The sequence below is a fragment of the Onychomys torridus genome, chromosome 1 (assembly GCF_903995425.1).
Source record: "Onychomys torridus chromosome 1, mOncTor1.1, whole genome shotgun sequence".
NCBI classification, from domain to species: Eukaryota; Metazoa; Chordata; class Mammalia; order Rodentia; family Cricetidae; genus Onychomys; species Onychomys torridus.
In genome coordinates, this window is record NC_050443.1 from 113,459,353 (window position 1) to 113,472,268 (window position 12,916).

The 12,916-nt window shown below is 45.2% G+C and overlaps 1 protein-coding gene across 3 annotated transcripts in view; it reads left to right on the forward strand.

Annotated features, from left to right (window-relative positions):
* The window catches only part of Ptpre (protein tyrosine phosphatase receptor type E), a 148,175-nt gene extending 137,991 nt beyond the window's left edge, over positions 1–10,184 (forward strand). For all 3 annotated transcript variants that reach the window (XM_036196978.1, XM_036196967.1, XM_036196984.1), the window contains 4 exons: positions 1,991–2,116; positions 2,910–3,076; positions 5,341–5,476; positions 7,186–10,184. In XM_036196978.1, coding sequence (XP_036052871.1) covers positions 1,991–2,116; positions 2,910–3,076; positions 5,341–5,476; positions 7,186–7,260 — 504 coding nt within the window. In that variant the 3' untranslated portion in view covers positions 7,261–10,184. The remainder of the gene's footprint in view (positions 1–1,990; positions 2,117–2,909; positions 3,077–5,340; positions 5,477–7,185) is intronic.
* The last annotated feature ends 2,732 nt before the right edge of the window (positions 10,185–12,916 follow it).

A 12,916-nucleotide genomic window follows, 5' to 3' on the forward strand; every position in this document is an offset into this window, starting at 1 on the left:
GATGAGCAGTGATGACATGCTTCGTGCTGTCAGTGGTTAGCAGGTGCCAGGCAGACCAAACGTCAGATTGCAGATTGTCCAAGAGTGGGAATCCCTGGTTGCTGTCCAAAGTGGTTTTTAAAGTGGTTATCAGCGGTGAATGAGACATATTCATTGTCATGGCTACTGTTCTGAGAGTGCCCGGAGTTCTCTGGAACCCTGGTCCTTGCTAAGCGAATGTTAATTTAGCTTTCCATGGCTTTTGTTGGCATTTCTCTCATTTCTGCGAGGTGGAACATCACCTTACATATCTATGGATATCTTCTTTCTTGTATAAAATGCACCCCTTGCTTTTTACCTCCACTGTTATTTTTTCTCACTGCTGTGATAAAGCACCTGTAAATTAAAAAAAAAAAAAAAAAAAAAAAAAAAAAAAAAAAAGCTTAAGGAAAGATACATGTATTTTGGCTCATGAATTGAAAGAAAATCCATCATGGCAGCTGGAGCACAAGGCATCTGGTCACTTTGCATCTGCAGTCAGGAAGCAGACAGATGGGCACATGTGAGCCACTCACTTCCTCCTGTTCATCCATTCCAGACTCCAGCCCATGGAGTGATACCACCTACAGTCAATGTGTATTTTCCTCTGTCAGTTGAATCTCCTCAACATCCTCACAAGAGGCTAGGCATGTCTCCAAGGCCATTCTAAACCTCATCAAAGTGTGAATCAAGATTAACCATCAGGCAACAAAGTCCCTATTTTTCTACGGGACTGTATTGGTGAAATTATTAAGGCCACTCCATGTAGTTAAAAGGGAGGTTTATTTAGGGGTGTAACTTACAAATGAATGTATAGTTAGAGTACAGGGTCTGGGAAAGGTGTGTCACAGTGTTCTCTGGAGAACTCTGCCTGGTCTACCTCCAGCATCCAGGGTCCTGGAACCAAGAGAGCCCCAGCATCCAGAACTGGGGTCTTCAATGTCCTCTCTCAGCCCCGCCTTGTAGGCGTGACCATTACCGAAGCCTCAATGGGGGTTGGAACTTCCAGGTCAATGCTGGAATGGCTACCCACTACAGGGCTGTTTGCATTCCTATTGCTTTAAGGGTTCTTTACATATGGCGGATGCTCATTCTGTGCTGGTTTCATGAGGTAAACATCTTGCTGCAGCCAGCAGTCTCCCCTTTATTCTTTGTGTGATGGTTGTTGACAAAGCAGAGTGAACTTCATTGGAAGCTGATATTTCTGTCTTTTGCCTCAGGGATGATTTGTCTTTTATGCCTTCTTATTTAGTGAGACACAAAAAGTGTTCTTCAAAGTAAAAGAGTATTCCAGGTCAAGTTGAAATATAGGGTAGTGTTGTTTGTTTACTGGCCTGATTCTAGGAGACGCTCCAGTGTTCACATCAACCTTTCATAGTAAGTCTGGGATTTCATCTTCCAGTTCCACTGTAGACAGACTTTCTTTGGGACCGCCAGCTCCCCAATAATGACACAGAGACTTATTATTAATTATGAAAGCTTGGCCTTAATTTAGGCTTTTTCCCAACTAGCTCTTATAACTTAAATTAACCTGTTTCTATTAATCTACATTCTGTCAGGTGGCTCAGTTACCTCTTCTCTGCACTGTATGTCCAACTTCTTCAGTGTCTCCCTAGCATCTCTCACATGCCTAGATTTATCCTGAGTTCCTCTTTCTGGACAGAAGTCCTGCCTATTCTTTCCTGCCTAGCTATTGGCCATTCAGCTCTTTATTAAACCAATCACAGTGAAACATCTTCACATAGTGTAAACAAATATTCTACAACATTCCACCCATTGAATAAATCTTCCTTTCTCCCATGTATCAAAGTTCTGTATATCATTGTCTTTCCAGACCTGTTCTCTGCTCAAGGTCAACAGACATTAATGGGATTCATATCCATGTTCACATGAGATTTGGGTCATGTGACGTGGCCCAACATCAATACTGCACCATAAGCCAGCAACAAAACATTTTATTTTGTTTCCCTAGGATAAATGCTACCAGTATTGGCCAACAGAGGGCTCGGTGACTCATGGAGATATAACTATAGAAATAAAGAGTGACACCCTGTCTGAAGCCATCAGCATACGAGACTTCCTGGTTACTTTTAAACAGGTATTATTGCTGTGATTCCCCCAAATTCTAGTGAACCTCAGGAAGCACCATCACTCTATATGTGCTTACTACTATGTCAGGGTGGGCCCTGTACCTGTCACCATCCATCTATTCCTAAGTCCCAGGGAACCACAAGGGGCCAGTGGAGCATCTGGTGGTAGGTATCCTATGAAATTCTGGCTTCTATGCCCCTTGCCTCCTGCTGGAGGATGAATCCAATGGTAAAGAGGTTAATTCACTGGGCCTTGCTATCTTCCACTGCTTCTGGAGAAAATGACCTCAGCTGGGGTTTGAGGAACAATGGACCTGAAGGAAGGTAGAGAGGCCTCTTGGGTCCCTTCCAGAACCTCTCGCTGTCCCTGTCCACACTGGACAATGAGCCCTGACCACACAGTCTGGGCTGTCTGGCTCAGTGAGAGGTAGAAGAGTTCACAAGCTGGACTCAGTTCTGAACTGAGACAATCAGTTCAAGAAAGCTATACCTGTGCAGATATTTCTTCCCTCGGGGCCAGCAGTGGACTGCCTGAGCCGCTGGGCTTGCCTCCAGCTCTTGATGGGAACTCAGAGCTTAACTTCCCAAGAAATGTGAGTCTTATCTGTGAGTGAAGCACCAAGGCCTCTGAAAGGGCTGGGCAGAACCTAGTGTGGCCTAGAAGGAAGTGTAGTCATTGCTAGCCAGGCCCCTGGACCGCCCGGGTGGGGCTTTGAGACCCAGAAGGACCCTGTGGGCAGGCAAGTAGATCCCTAGCAGGATGTGAGGCAGCTGTCACCGAGACTTCTCTCCCATCTGTAGCCCCTGGCCCGCCAGGAAGAGCAGATCCGCATGGTGAGACAATTCCATTTCCACGGCTGGCCTGAGGTTGGAATCCCAGCTGAGGGCAAAGGCATGATCGACCTCATCGCAGCAGTGCAGAAGCAGCAGCAGCAGACAGGCAACCACCCCATCACGGTGCACTGCAGGTGAGCTGCCCCTCCCCCACAGGTGCCCGGTCCTGGCGGGACAGCAAAAGTGGCCCATGTGTTTTTAGAGACCCACTCTGCGGCTAGGGGGAGCTGGATAGCTGCTCTAGGGGCTTGTTTCCCTTGACCATGTGTCACCTTCTCATTTATACACACACACCTAACTTCACAGATGTGCACAAAAGCCACTTCATTACACATACAGAATGCACATTCTAGGAGGAGTCAGAATGGGCACAGAGTACTGTGTCCCATTGAAGTCACACAAACTTCCCAGGAAAAGCCCTCAGATGCCCTTCTGGACTTCAGCTAGCCTGTGTCCACCATCATTGCCCACCCTCTCTCCTGGCTTGGAAAACATTCAATGCGGCTAACTGAAAACACAGGATGAAATATGAGCACCCCATGAATAGCCCCACCCTGGTATCTGTCTGTGTATGATCATGAGGTTACATAAATGTAACCCATGAAGGTCAGAGGTCAAGCCCAGGTGTCTTTCCTCAGGTGTAAACCACCTTCACTTGGTTTTATATTTGCTGCTTGAGCAATGTTGGTTAGCCAGGGAGCTCCAGGGTGTGCCCAGCTTTTCTATGGAGTATCTGGAGATTGAACTCAAGTCCTCATGCTTGCACAGCAAGTGCTTTTCTGACTGAACCATCTCCCCAGACCCCAGGCTTGGGTCTCTATAGTAAGCATGTTCCATAGTCAGGCTTGAGGGACACATTCCTGATGGCCCTAGAAACAACAACTAGCCAGGCCTATGGCAAGCAACATATGGAGAAAATAATGTATGACCGATCCATAGCTCCCTTGCATCCCTGGCTGGGCAGGTCCTGCCAACACTGTGCTACCTACTGCAGTGATCTTTGCACACTTGCAAAGCCCTGGCAAGCAACAGTTTAGGATGCTTTCATTTTGGGGTGATTCTCACTAGCTGCTAGAGCTGTGCTTGTTTCATTTCCTGAACATTTGACTCATACTTTAGGACACTCTTTATTTCCACCCATTACCCTATCCCTGGTGTCCAAGGAGCCCCTTTAATGAGACGATGGATACTCTCCCTGTGTGGATAACCCACCTAGTGCACTCCATGCCTGGCCAGCAAGTGGCGCTCACAGTTCAGTTTTCAGTCCCAGGAGCCTGTGCAGAGCTCCCTGAGAATGAATGAACTAGAAATAAGTGTCTCTTTGCTCTGCAGTACTAGAGATAAATTCTGCAAGCCTGGGACAGCAGGTAGCAGCCATAGGGACCACAACAGTAGATCATGAACGTCAGAGTAGGCCCACGCTTGTGGAGATTCCAAGAGGTCCAAAGACAGCCATGCTCCACCAGGGGGCACTAGAAAAGGCTGGCCTGGGGCCTCCTTTAGCCTCTCCCAGACCTCTTCTGAGAGGCTTGGCTCATCAGGCCAAGCACCATCTTCAAGGGAGCTCACTATTCCTACCAGAGAATTTCCTATCATCCATCCCTAAAACGCCACCTTTAGGTGTCAATGTTCCAGAATCCAGGCCTTGTCAGGCACTTGTCAGGAACTCTTTTCCTTGTAACTAAAAGAGACTGTTTGCATTTCTAATGCATCCTAGGCAATGTTGAGCTGACAATCAGGGGACCATACCTTTTGTAAGCACCACTTAAAAGCTTCTAAGCGGTCCCCATCCGTGTTAGGTGCTGCCTTCTAGCATACTTAGGGAAGTAAGCAGCGTGATAAGGGTTCCGTTTGCTGGCTCTTGCTGTATTATGTATGTAAGTGATCCTTTAAGCTGCAGTCAAGGGGCTTGGGACATGGCTCAGTCAATATAGTGTTTTGCTGTATGAACATGAGTCTTTACCCACATAAAAAGCCTTCTGAGGTGGTGCACATCTGTGACCTTCAGTGCTAATGAGGCACAGACACAAGTCAAACCCGTTGGCCTGGTGACTAACCAGCCTAGCCAAGACAGTGAGCTTTAGGTTCAGTGAAAGAGCATGTCCAAAAAGAAGGTAGAAAGCTATAGGTTAAAACAACAAACATAGACCTCTGGCCTCTACGTGTGCACGCACGCGCGTGTGCGCACGCGCACACACACACACACACACACACACACACACACACATTTACATGCATATGAACATACAGAGCATCAAACACATGCGGGTGCCTTTCAGTTACTGGTACTTCAGTTCTGCCCTGGCACACGAGGGTGGGTGGGGTGGTAAGTGCCCAGGTCTCTACCCCATGTGTACTCTCCCTTGCTTTGCCTTCACTATGCACATTCCCTCCACAGTGCGGGAGCAGGGCGGACAGGCACGTTCATAGCACTCAGCAACATTTTGGAACGAGTGAAAGCTGAGGGACTCCTAGATGTCTTTCAAGCTGTGAAGAGCTTAAGACTTCAGAGACCACACATGGTGCAAACCCTGGTAAGAATCTGAACGGTCTGATGTTCCAGAAGAGTTGGGAATTGTTTCATGTGCTTGATGTAGGTTTCATTAAAGGCGTGCCCACTGTGGGAGGAGGAGGAGGGCTCATTTCCCAGAGTGCCTGACCCAACTGCAGCCTTTCACAGTAAAGCTTTCCCCAGGTCTTAGACTCAAGAGGAGGAGCTCATGTGCAAATTTTATTTCCATTTAAAAACACTGTTACAGAGTTCAAAGGCAGCCCTGAAGTTCAAAGCCCTGATGCTTGTTATTTTCCGTGTTCCACTGTTGCATTTAGTCTGTTTGCCTTTGGAAGGTCTCACTCAACCTCAAGGCCCCTCTGAGGGTCTTGCCTGGGGGGGTCTCCTAGCATCCAATTGCTCTACATATTCCCTTTCATTACCCGGCACACACTTCCTGGTTAGAGGGAGAGTCTGCACTGAATTCCGAAGTGCTTCATGCTGAAGTGCAGATTTAAAGGCTGTTCTCCTTTGTTATTTCCCAGAGTCTCCTAATTAGGACTTCTCTCCCACTTGCTCGTTCCCTACACTGACCACTCTTGACAGGCACCCTGACCCATGTGCAAAGATAGGGGGGCTGTGGTGGTGATAACAGAAAGGCCCCACACAAACCTAAGACATTTAGTCTTGCAAATTCTAATTGAAATGTATATTAATATGAAGCCATGTGATTTTCATTTACTTAAGTTATAAGTTAGGTTAAAACTATGGTGTGTGCATTTTATTTTTTCCACCTCACAAATAGTTATCCCGCTGTGATGACATATAGTTATATTCTCAAACTTGGGAGGTAGAGGCAGGAAGATCAAGAGTTTAAGGTCATCCTTGGCTACAGTGTGAGTTCAGGCTAGGCCAAGCAGCATAAAACTCTCAGGGTTGGGGATTTAGCTCAGTGGTAGAGTGCTTGCCCTGGGTTCGATCCTCAGCTAAAAAAAAAAACAAAAACAAAAAAACAAAAACAAAAACAAACCAAAAACAAAAACTGTCTCTAAACAACAAACATGTATCAAACACACACACACACACACACACACACACACACACACACACACACACACATATACTTGTTTACTGGCCTTGGGGAAGGATAAAGCTTGTCTTTGAAAGCAAAAGGACCTGAGTTTCATTCCCCAGAACCCACAATAAATAAATAAACAAACAAATAAATAAAAGATGGGCATGATAGCATATGCTTGTAATCCTACAGCTAGGAGGTAGAGGCAGGCTCCCTGGGGTTCACAGGCAGCCAGCCTAACCTACTTGGCAGCTTCTAGGCCAGTAGGAGACCCTGTCTCAAAACCCTGGTGGACAGCACCTGAGGAAGGATACCTGAGGTTAACCTCTGGCCTTCGCATGCAGGCAAACACATATACCTGAACACACACAAATACACACACAGATGTGAACACATATACACAAAATATTTTCCAATGTGAATATGAAAAGTAGAGATGTTTGCCCAAGAACTTTCTGAAAATACACTAGAACGAAACTGAAAATTGATGTTTCTCATAGAAAAACAGCTTGGTCTAGAATAATTCTTGTGCCTAGAAGCTACATTACATAATAGAAGCTGATATGTGGGAGGGAACCCCAGACTTTGGTGCATCAACAGACTGAGTGGCAGCTTCTGATTGAATGTATCAAGCATGTGTGAAGCAGCTTACTAATACACTCTTGTTTCCTTTGCAGGAGCAATATGAATTCTGCTACAAAGTGGTACAAGACTTTATTGACATATTTTCTGATTATGCTAATTTCAAATGAAGATTCCTGCCTTAAAATAATTTTTAATTTAATGGTCAGTATATTTTGTAAAAAAAAAATGTTAATTTATTTCCTAGTGGACATTAATATCCTTCCTAATTCCTTTGTATATATTTTGTTATGTTCTAAAGGCTACCTGCTGTAAGGTTATTAAATCTTAAATGCCCTTTTTAAAAATTGGAATAATGTGTTAAGGTCAAATACTATCTGGGAAGATATATATTTCTGCTAATATCAGTCAGTATCTTATATCTTAATTCTGTTAGATTCACATCATGTGATGTCACATGTCATGCATCTCTAAATGTAGCTCTTAATATGTCAAATGTGTCTGTGAAAGATGCTAAACATGAAGCCCCGTGTGGAGAAAATAGTTGAGGACTCAGAATCAGGACACATTTATTCTTCCTACTAACTGTCATGCCCACCCAGGGCATCAGGGTGTGGCAAACAGTATACATGGGGGCTTCGGTCAAGTCCTAGGTCTCAGCCCTGTGGTTCATCTTTACATTTGAAAGATCAGAGGAGCCAGGCATGGCAGTGCATACCTGTGTGTCTAGCACTTGTGGGGCTGAAGCATGAGGATTGCCTTCAGGTCCAGTCCAGCGTGGGCTACAAAAAGACTGTCTCAAAAAATACTTAAAAAAAAAAAAAATCAGAGATCTTGCAACCTGAATCTAGGTCTCAGACCCACAAGGGTAGATGATGACTTTCCAGGAAATTTTTAAAGGTATTTATTAGTGAAAGGCTTTGCCCCTGCCACTGTAGACTTGATGAGAAGAGGTCCCAGGTCATCTGTTCTCACAGGCCTTCAGTATCGCCACACTAGCCATCAGAGCTGTTCCTGGGGAACCACTTACAGTCCATCTGCCTGTGTGCCTGGTTCAGAATCCAGCCAACTCAATTCCAATGGTCCTCCCACTGGCCCAGCTGGCTGTACTGATCTTAATTGAGTCTACAGGCTCAATGAAAAACCACTTCCTTCCCTTCCTCATTGAAATGAAGCATCACACACACACACACACACACACACACACACACACACACACACACACACACACACGTAGAAACAGTAGGATGACCACCAGCAATTGCACTGTAAACCTTCTGACAGGCCAGGCATTTTGGTATATTAGATTTTCTTTGTAGAAAGTTAAGATGGTTTGTAAGCAAAGAAATCTTAAAATCTAGATTTGTACAGTTTTTTAAACATCCCACTCCTTGGCGTTTAATTTAAAAGAAAAAAAAATGAAGAGTGAGAAAAAGCCTAATTTTAAGTCTAACTTACCTTTGAGTGGAAATGCTGCTGAAGCCTCTGAACCTAGGTGGCAGTGACTGTCACACTGCCAGAGAGGAGGAGGTTAGGGGAAGGATGGCATGGGGAGAGGGTGAATGTAGAAACATTGACTTCAATATGATCTTCCTATGGCATTTAGGTACCTAGCAAATGAGCACAATGTAAAAGGAAAAAAAAAAAAAAAGACATCTGGTCTAGCTCACTGAAGGCTTTGAACATACAGTTTGGGTATTTTTTTTAAAAGAGATATGAAAATATAAAGGCCTTATTTGCCATCTCCATGGAGGACTGATCATGTCTGCCTATTGCACTGTATGTCCTTGTTTGTTTATAGTGTGTATGGGGACAACCCCCGGGTCGGTCACTGCCTCCTACAGGTGAACAAGTCACCAAGCTTCTCTCACATCCTACAGCCCTGAGTTACATCCAGAGGCACAAGCTGGTGCCCAGCATGCAGGGTGAAAGAAGACAGTGGCTTCTGTCATCACCACCAGCTGCACCCAGGGCTGGCTCTCTGCGCTGAGCAGAACCTCCCCTTCTCTATGCAGCAGTGGAGCACTGGCAGAAGATGCAAGAGTGAGGAGCTTTCCTTGGCCAGTGGTTTCATTTGTCTCCATGTTAAACCTCAAGCCCAATACCTTACTTTGACTGAAGCAGGACAAAGGGAACCTTCCACTCTGCACCCCAAGCCCACCAGAATGAAGGTGACCTCACACCGGCCCCACACCAAAGTTCAGCCATGCTCCTTGGCACTCCAACTTAGTAGCGCAGAATCCCAGGCATCTCTTGTATCAAGAAATGCCTTTAGGGTACACCTCTTCAGGATGTCTAGAAAAATATTCTATTTGTGTGTTTTCCTCACCTCGGGCGGGGCTGCCCCAGGTTCCCCTGCAGGAGCTCCACTTGTTTCTAAACAGAAGCTGCCCTTCTGTGGGCACATTTTGGGCAGCATTTGTCTTTCTTTGGAAGGGCCAGTCCCTCCAAGTTTCTTGGCTAATGCCACAGCCAAATTCAGCTTCCCTAAGACACAGAGCCTTGGTATACAAGGGGCATCCTAAGTGGAGTCTCAGCATTTTCTGTATACCTGGCATGTCCTTCTTTCTTCAGTCAAAGGTCCAATATATGCCAGTGAACAGCCTGGTACCGACAATGACCTTCTCATTTCTCTGTTGCATGCAGTTGTGTTCAAATGCCAAATAGCAATCAGAGCTGAGTGTTCTGATCAGGTGCGTTCCTTGGTCACTGTGTGACTTGCTTTACTCTCTCCATGTGCTAGATGAATGAGGAATGCACACCTGTGTTTTCCAAGGTATTTTTTATGTGTTTTTAAACTTTTTAAAATGAGCCTGATACCTGTGTTTCAGCATTTGGAGATATGGCCATGTTGTTGGGTTTTTTCATGTATATTTACTGATATATTTTCGTTTGTAACCAAGCCATGTTTAATTTATGTGCAATCTTTGTATGTATGCGTCATGGTTCCAACTCTCACATTTTCTTTGATGACATTTACCATTTGATCTTGCTCTCATTATAACACCAGTGAATGTCACTGAATTCTTGGGACATGCGAACTGCAAGATCGAGAACAACCTGATGCAAAAATAAACCTCTGACCACCAAGCTATACCTATGCTGCTTTCTTCACATTTCTGAACTTCATTCTCCTGCCTGAAGTCCAAGTCCTTTTAGAGAAGGCATGCATTGAGGGCTGGGAGTGTAGCTCCATGGTCAAGTCCATACTTAGCATGTGTGAAGCCCCAGGTTAGAACCCCAGCACCAAACGCATTCGGCATACAAAGACAATTTAGTCTTACTTTTAAATGTGTGTGTGTCTGTGTGTGTTTGTGTATGCAGCTACATGAGTACATAGGTACATGTATTTTAGCACAGTAACAGAAAAGTAACTAATACAGCAACTGGTACCTAGAATACATACTTTGGCTGTGACAGACCTATGTTAATTAGGGGAGGACTGGGGCTGGAAAAACCATCGAGTGCTCAGAGCTTAGGGAGCTGTTCTGTGGGAACTTGGATGATAATGCTGAGGTATGAACAATGGAGGCTGGGTTTGCCAAGTTTCAGAGGGAAGCAAAGACTATCAGGGATGTTTGGATATTCTGAATTAAGATTATGTGGGTCAGCTGGGACTGAAGAATAAGCTATGATTGACAACAGTCCAGCACTACCAAATGAAACCTTTACTGGGACAATTGATGCTGGCTGGCTGGCTGGCTGGGGCTGAGAAATTAGCTGTGATTAAGAGATCAGAATCATTGAGGTGGAATCTTCTAGTATTCCTGGCCTACAGTTTCCGTTTGGGACATTGTGTGGAACCTAGCACTGAGACTTCATGTTCCAAATCTTCCTACCTTCTCCAAGGGGAAACCCCCAAGACACAGCTTGGAGGTATAGGTCCTCTGAAAATGATCCTAATTAGCTTGACTCCAAGCGCTTGCCAATGGCTACAGGAGCTACAAGTAGTATTTATTCTATTCAGTTAATCCTCCTGACTGACCTGAGCTGGAATGCTGAGAACATCATTCTATAGTCCAGAAAACTGCCTGTTAGAGTGAGAAAGACTTGCCCTAAGCCGCATTGCAATGAGCAGGCAAGCCGGATTAACACTATTAAACTAAATGGGGTTTTAGTCAAGGGGCTGAAAATTGCATTTGGGAGGCTGATTCTCACCAGGTGCCTGGCTTCTGCTGCCAACCAAAGACCTGTCCCAACCTTGGCAGTGGCTGGAGTGCAGAGGCCTGGAAGTTTTTCTGGAGCTAAGCTCAGCGTTCCAAGAAACACTGATGAAGTACAGGGGTGCGCCAAGTTCCAGGCAGGGAAAACAGTACTTGGTTTGGGGAGGGCAAGAGCAAATGACAGCGAAACACAGAGTCACACAGGCTCTAAAAGGCCAAAAGGTGGTGTCCCTTGGGAATCTCCCATCATAGTTTCTGATGGGAAACTGACGTTGCTAGAGACTTGGAGACTGTAGCTAAACACTTGGGGAAGGGGAGGATATTTGTTTTCAACTACATAATTAACCATGAAATCCGGTATTTCTCAGAGGCTCCCACCAAGGTAAATGGAGGATGTGTTCCATTTGGGCTAGGATGGCTGGCTAGCAAGTCCCAGGGATTCACTTGACCCCACATCCCAATGACGGAGCTACTGACCTATGTCACCATGCCCAGCTTGTAAGCAGGTGCTACTAATCTACTCTTGCCTTCTTGCTTGCACAGCAGGATTTCTGACAACTGAGCAGGTTTTTCACTCATCACCATGTTCTGTTCAACCAGCATGCAGTTGACTGAAATTTCCCACATACATATAACATTTCTAACTACACATCAGGACAAGTCATAGCCAATGTTCCTATTACTTAAAAAATTTTGACTTGGGGCTGGAGAGATGGCTCAGTGGTTAAGACCATTGACTGCTCTTCCAGAGGTCCTGAGTTCAATTCCCAGGAACCACATGGTGGCTCACAACCATCTATAGTGGAATTTGATGCCCTTTTCTGGTATAAAGGCATGCATGCAGGTAGAGCACTCATATACATAAAATAAATAATAAAAGATTTCGACTTAAGATTTAAGTCAATTAAGGGCACTTTCATGCCTCACACAATCAAACAAGGTAAAATGGGCCCTTTCTTCCCATGCCTTCCGCTCTGCACAATCCCCTTGGCCAGCTCAACTGTCATCTGTCCTGTGAAGTCTCAATTGTCTGCTTAGGAATAACCTGTTACCATTCCTTATGATTACAGAAATCCTGTGGCAGATAAAATGGCAGAAGCAACTCCCAGACTCACCCAAATTATGAAATCCCTGCTTTCACTCAGTATCTTACAACTGTATATTCAGATGCATGTCAAACAGAGGATAAAGAAGTGCGCAGGTTAGGGTATTGGCTGACCAGGGCCTCTCTGTCCAGCCTGCCATCATCACCCCATTTGGCAAAGGAGGCCCAATGGACAGCACTGGGCAGATACCTGGAATGATGATGTGCTATTGCTGGAAAGCACAAAGGGGGAATAGGGGACAGGGTGTAAAGTACAAAAGTTGGATATAACATGCATAGTGGAGATATACAAATTACGACTATGGTCTGAAATGGAATCTAGGATTAAAGTGAGACTTAGGAAATACTCATCTCATACCAAATGCCAGAGTGGCTATGAGTGAAAGCCTTTCGCTGCCAGGCAAGAGGTCAGAAAGTGCACATGATAAAAACAGAAGCTAGAAAAGGCACAAGTAGGCTGGAGAGATGGCTCAGCAGTTAAGAGCACTGACTGCTCTTGCAGAAGACTTGGGTTCAAGTCCCAGCACCCACACACACAGCAGCTAACAACTGTCTCTA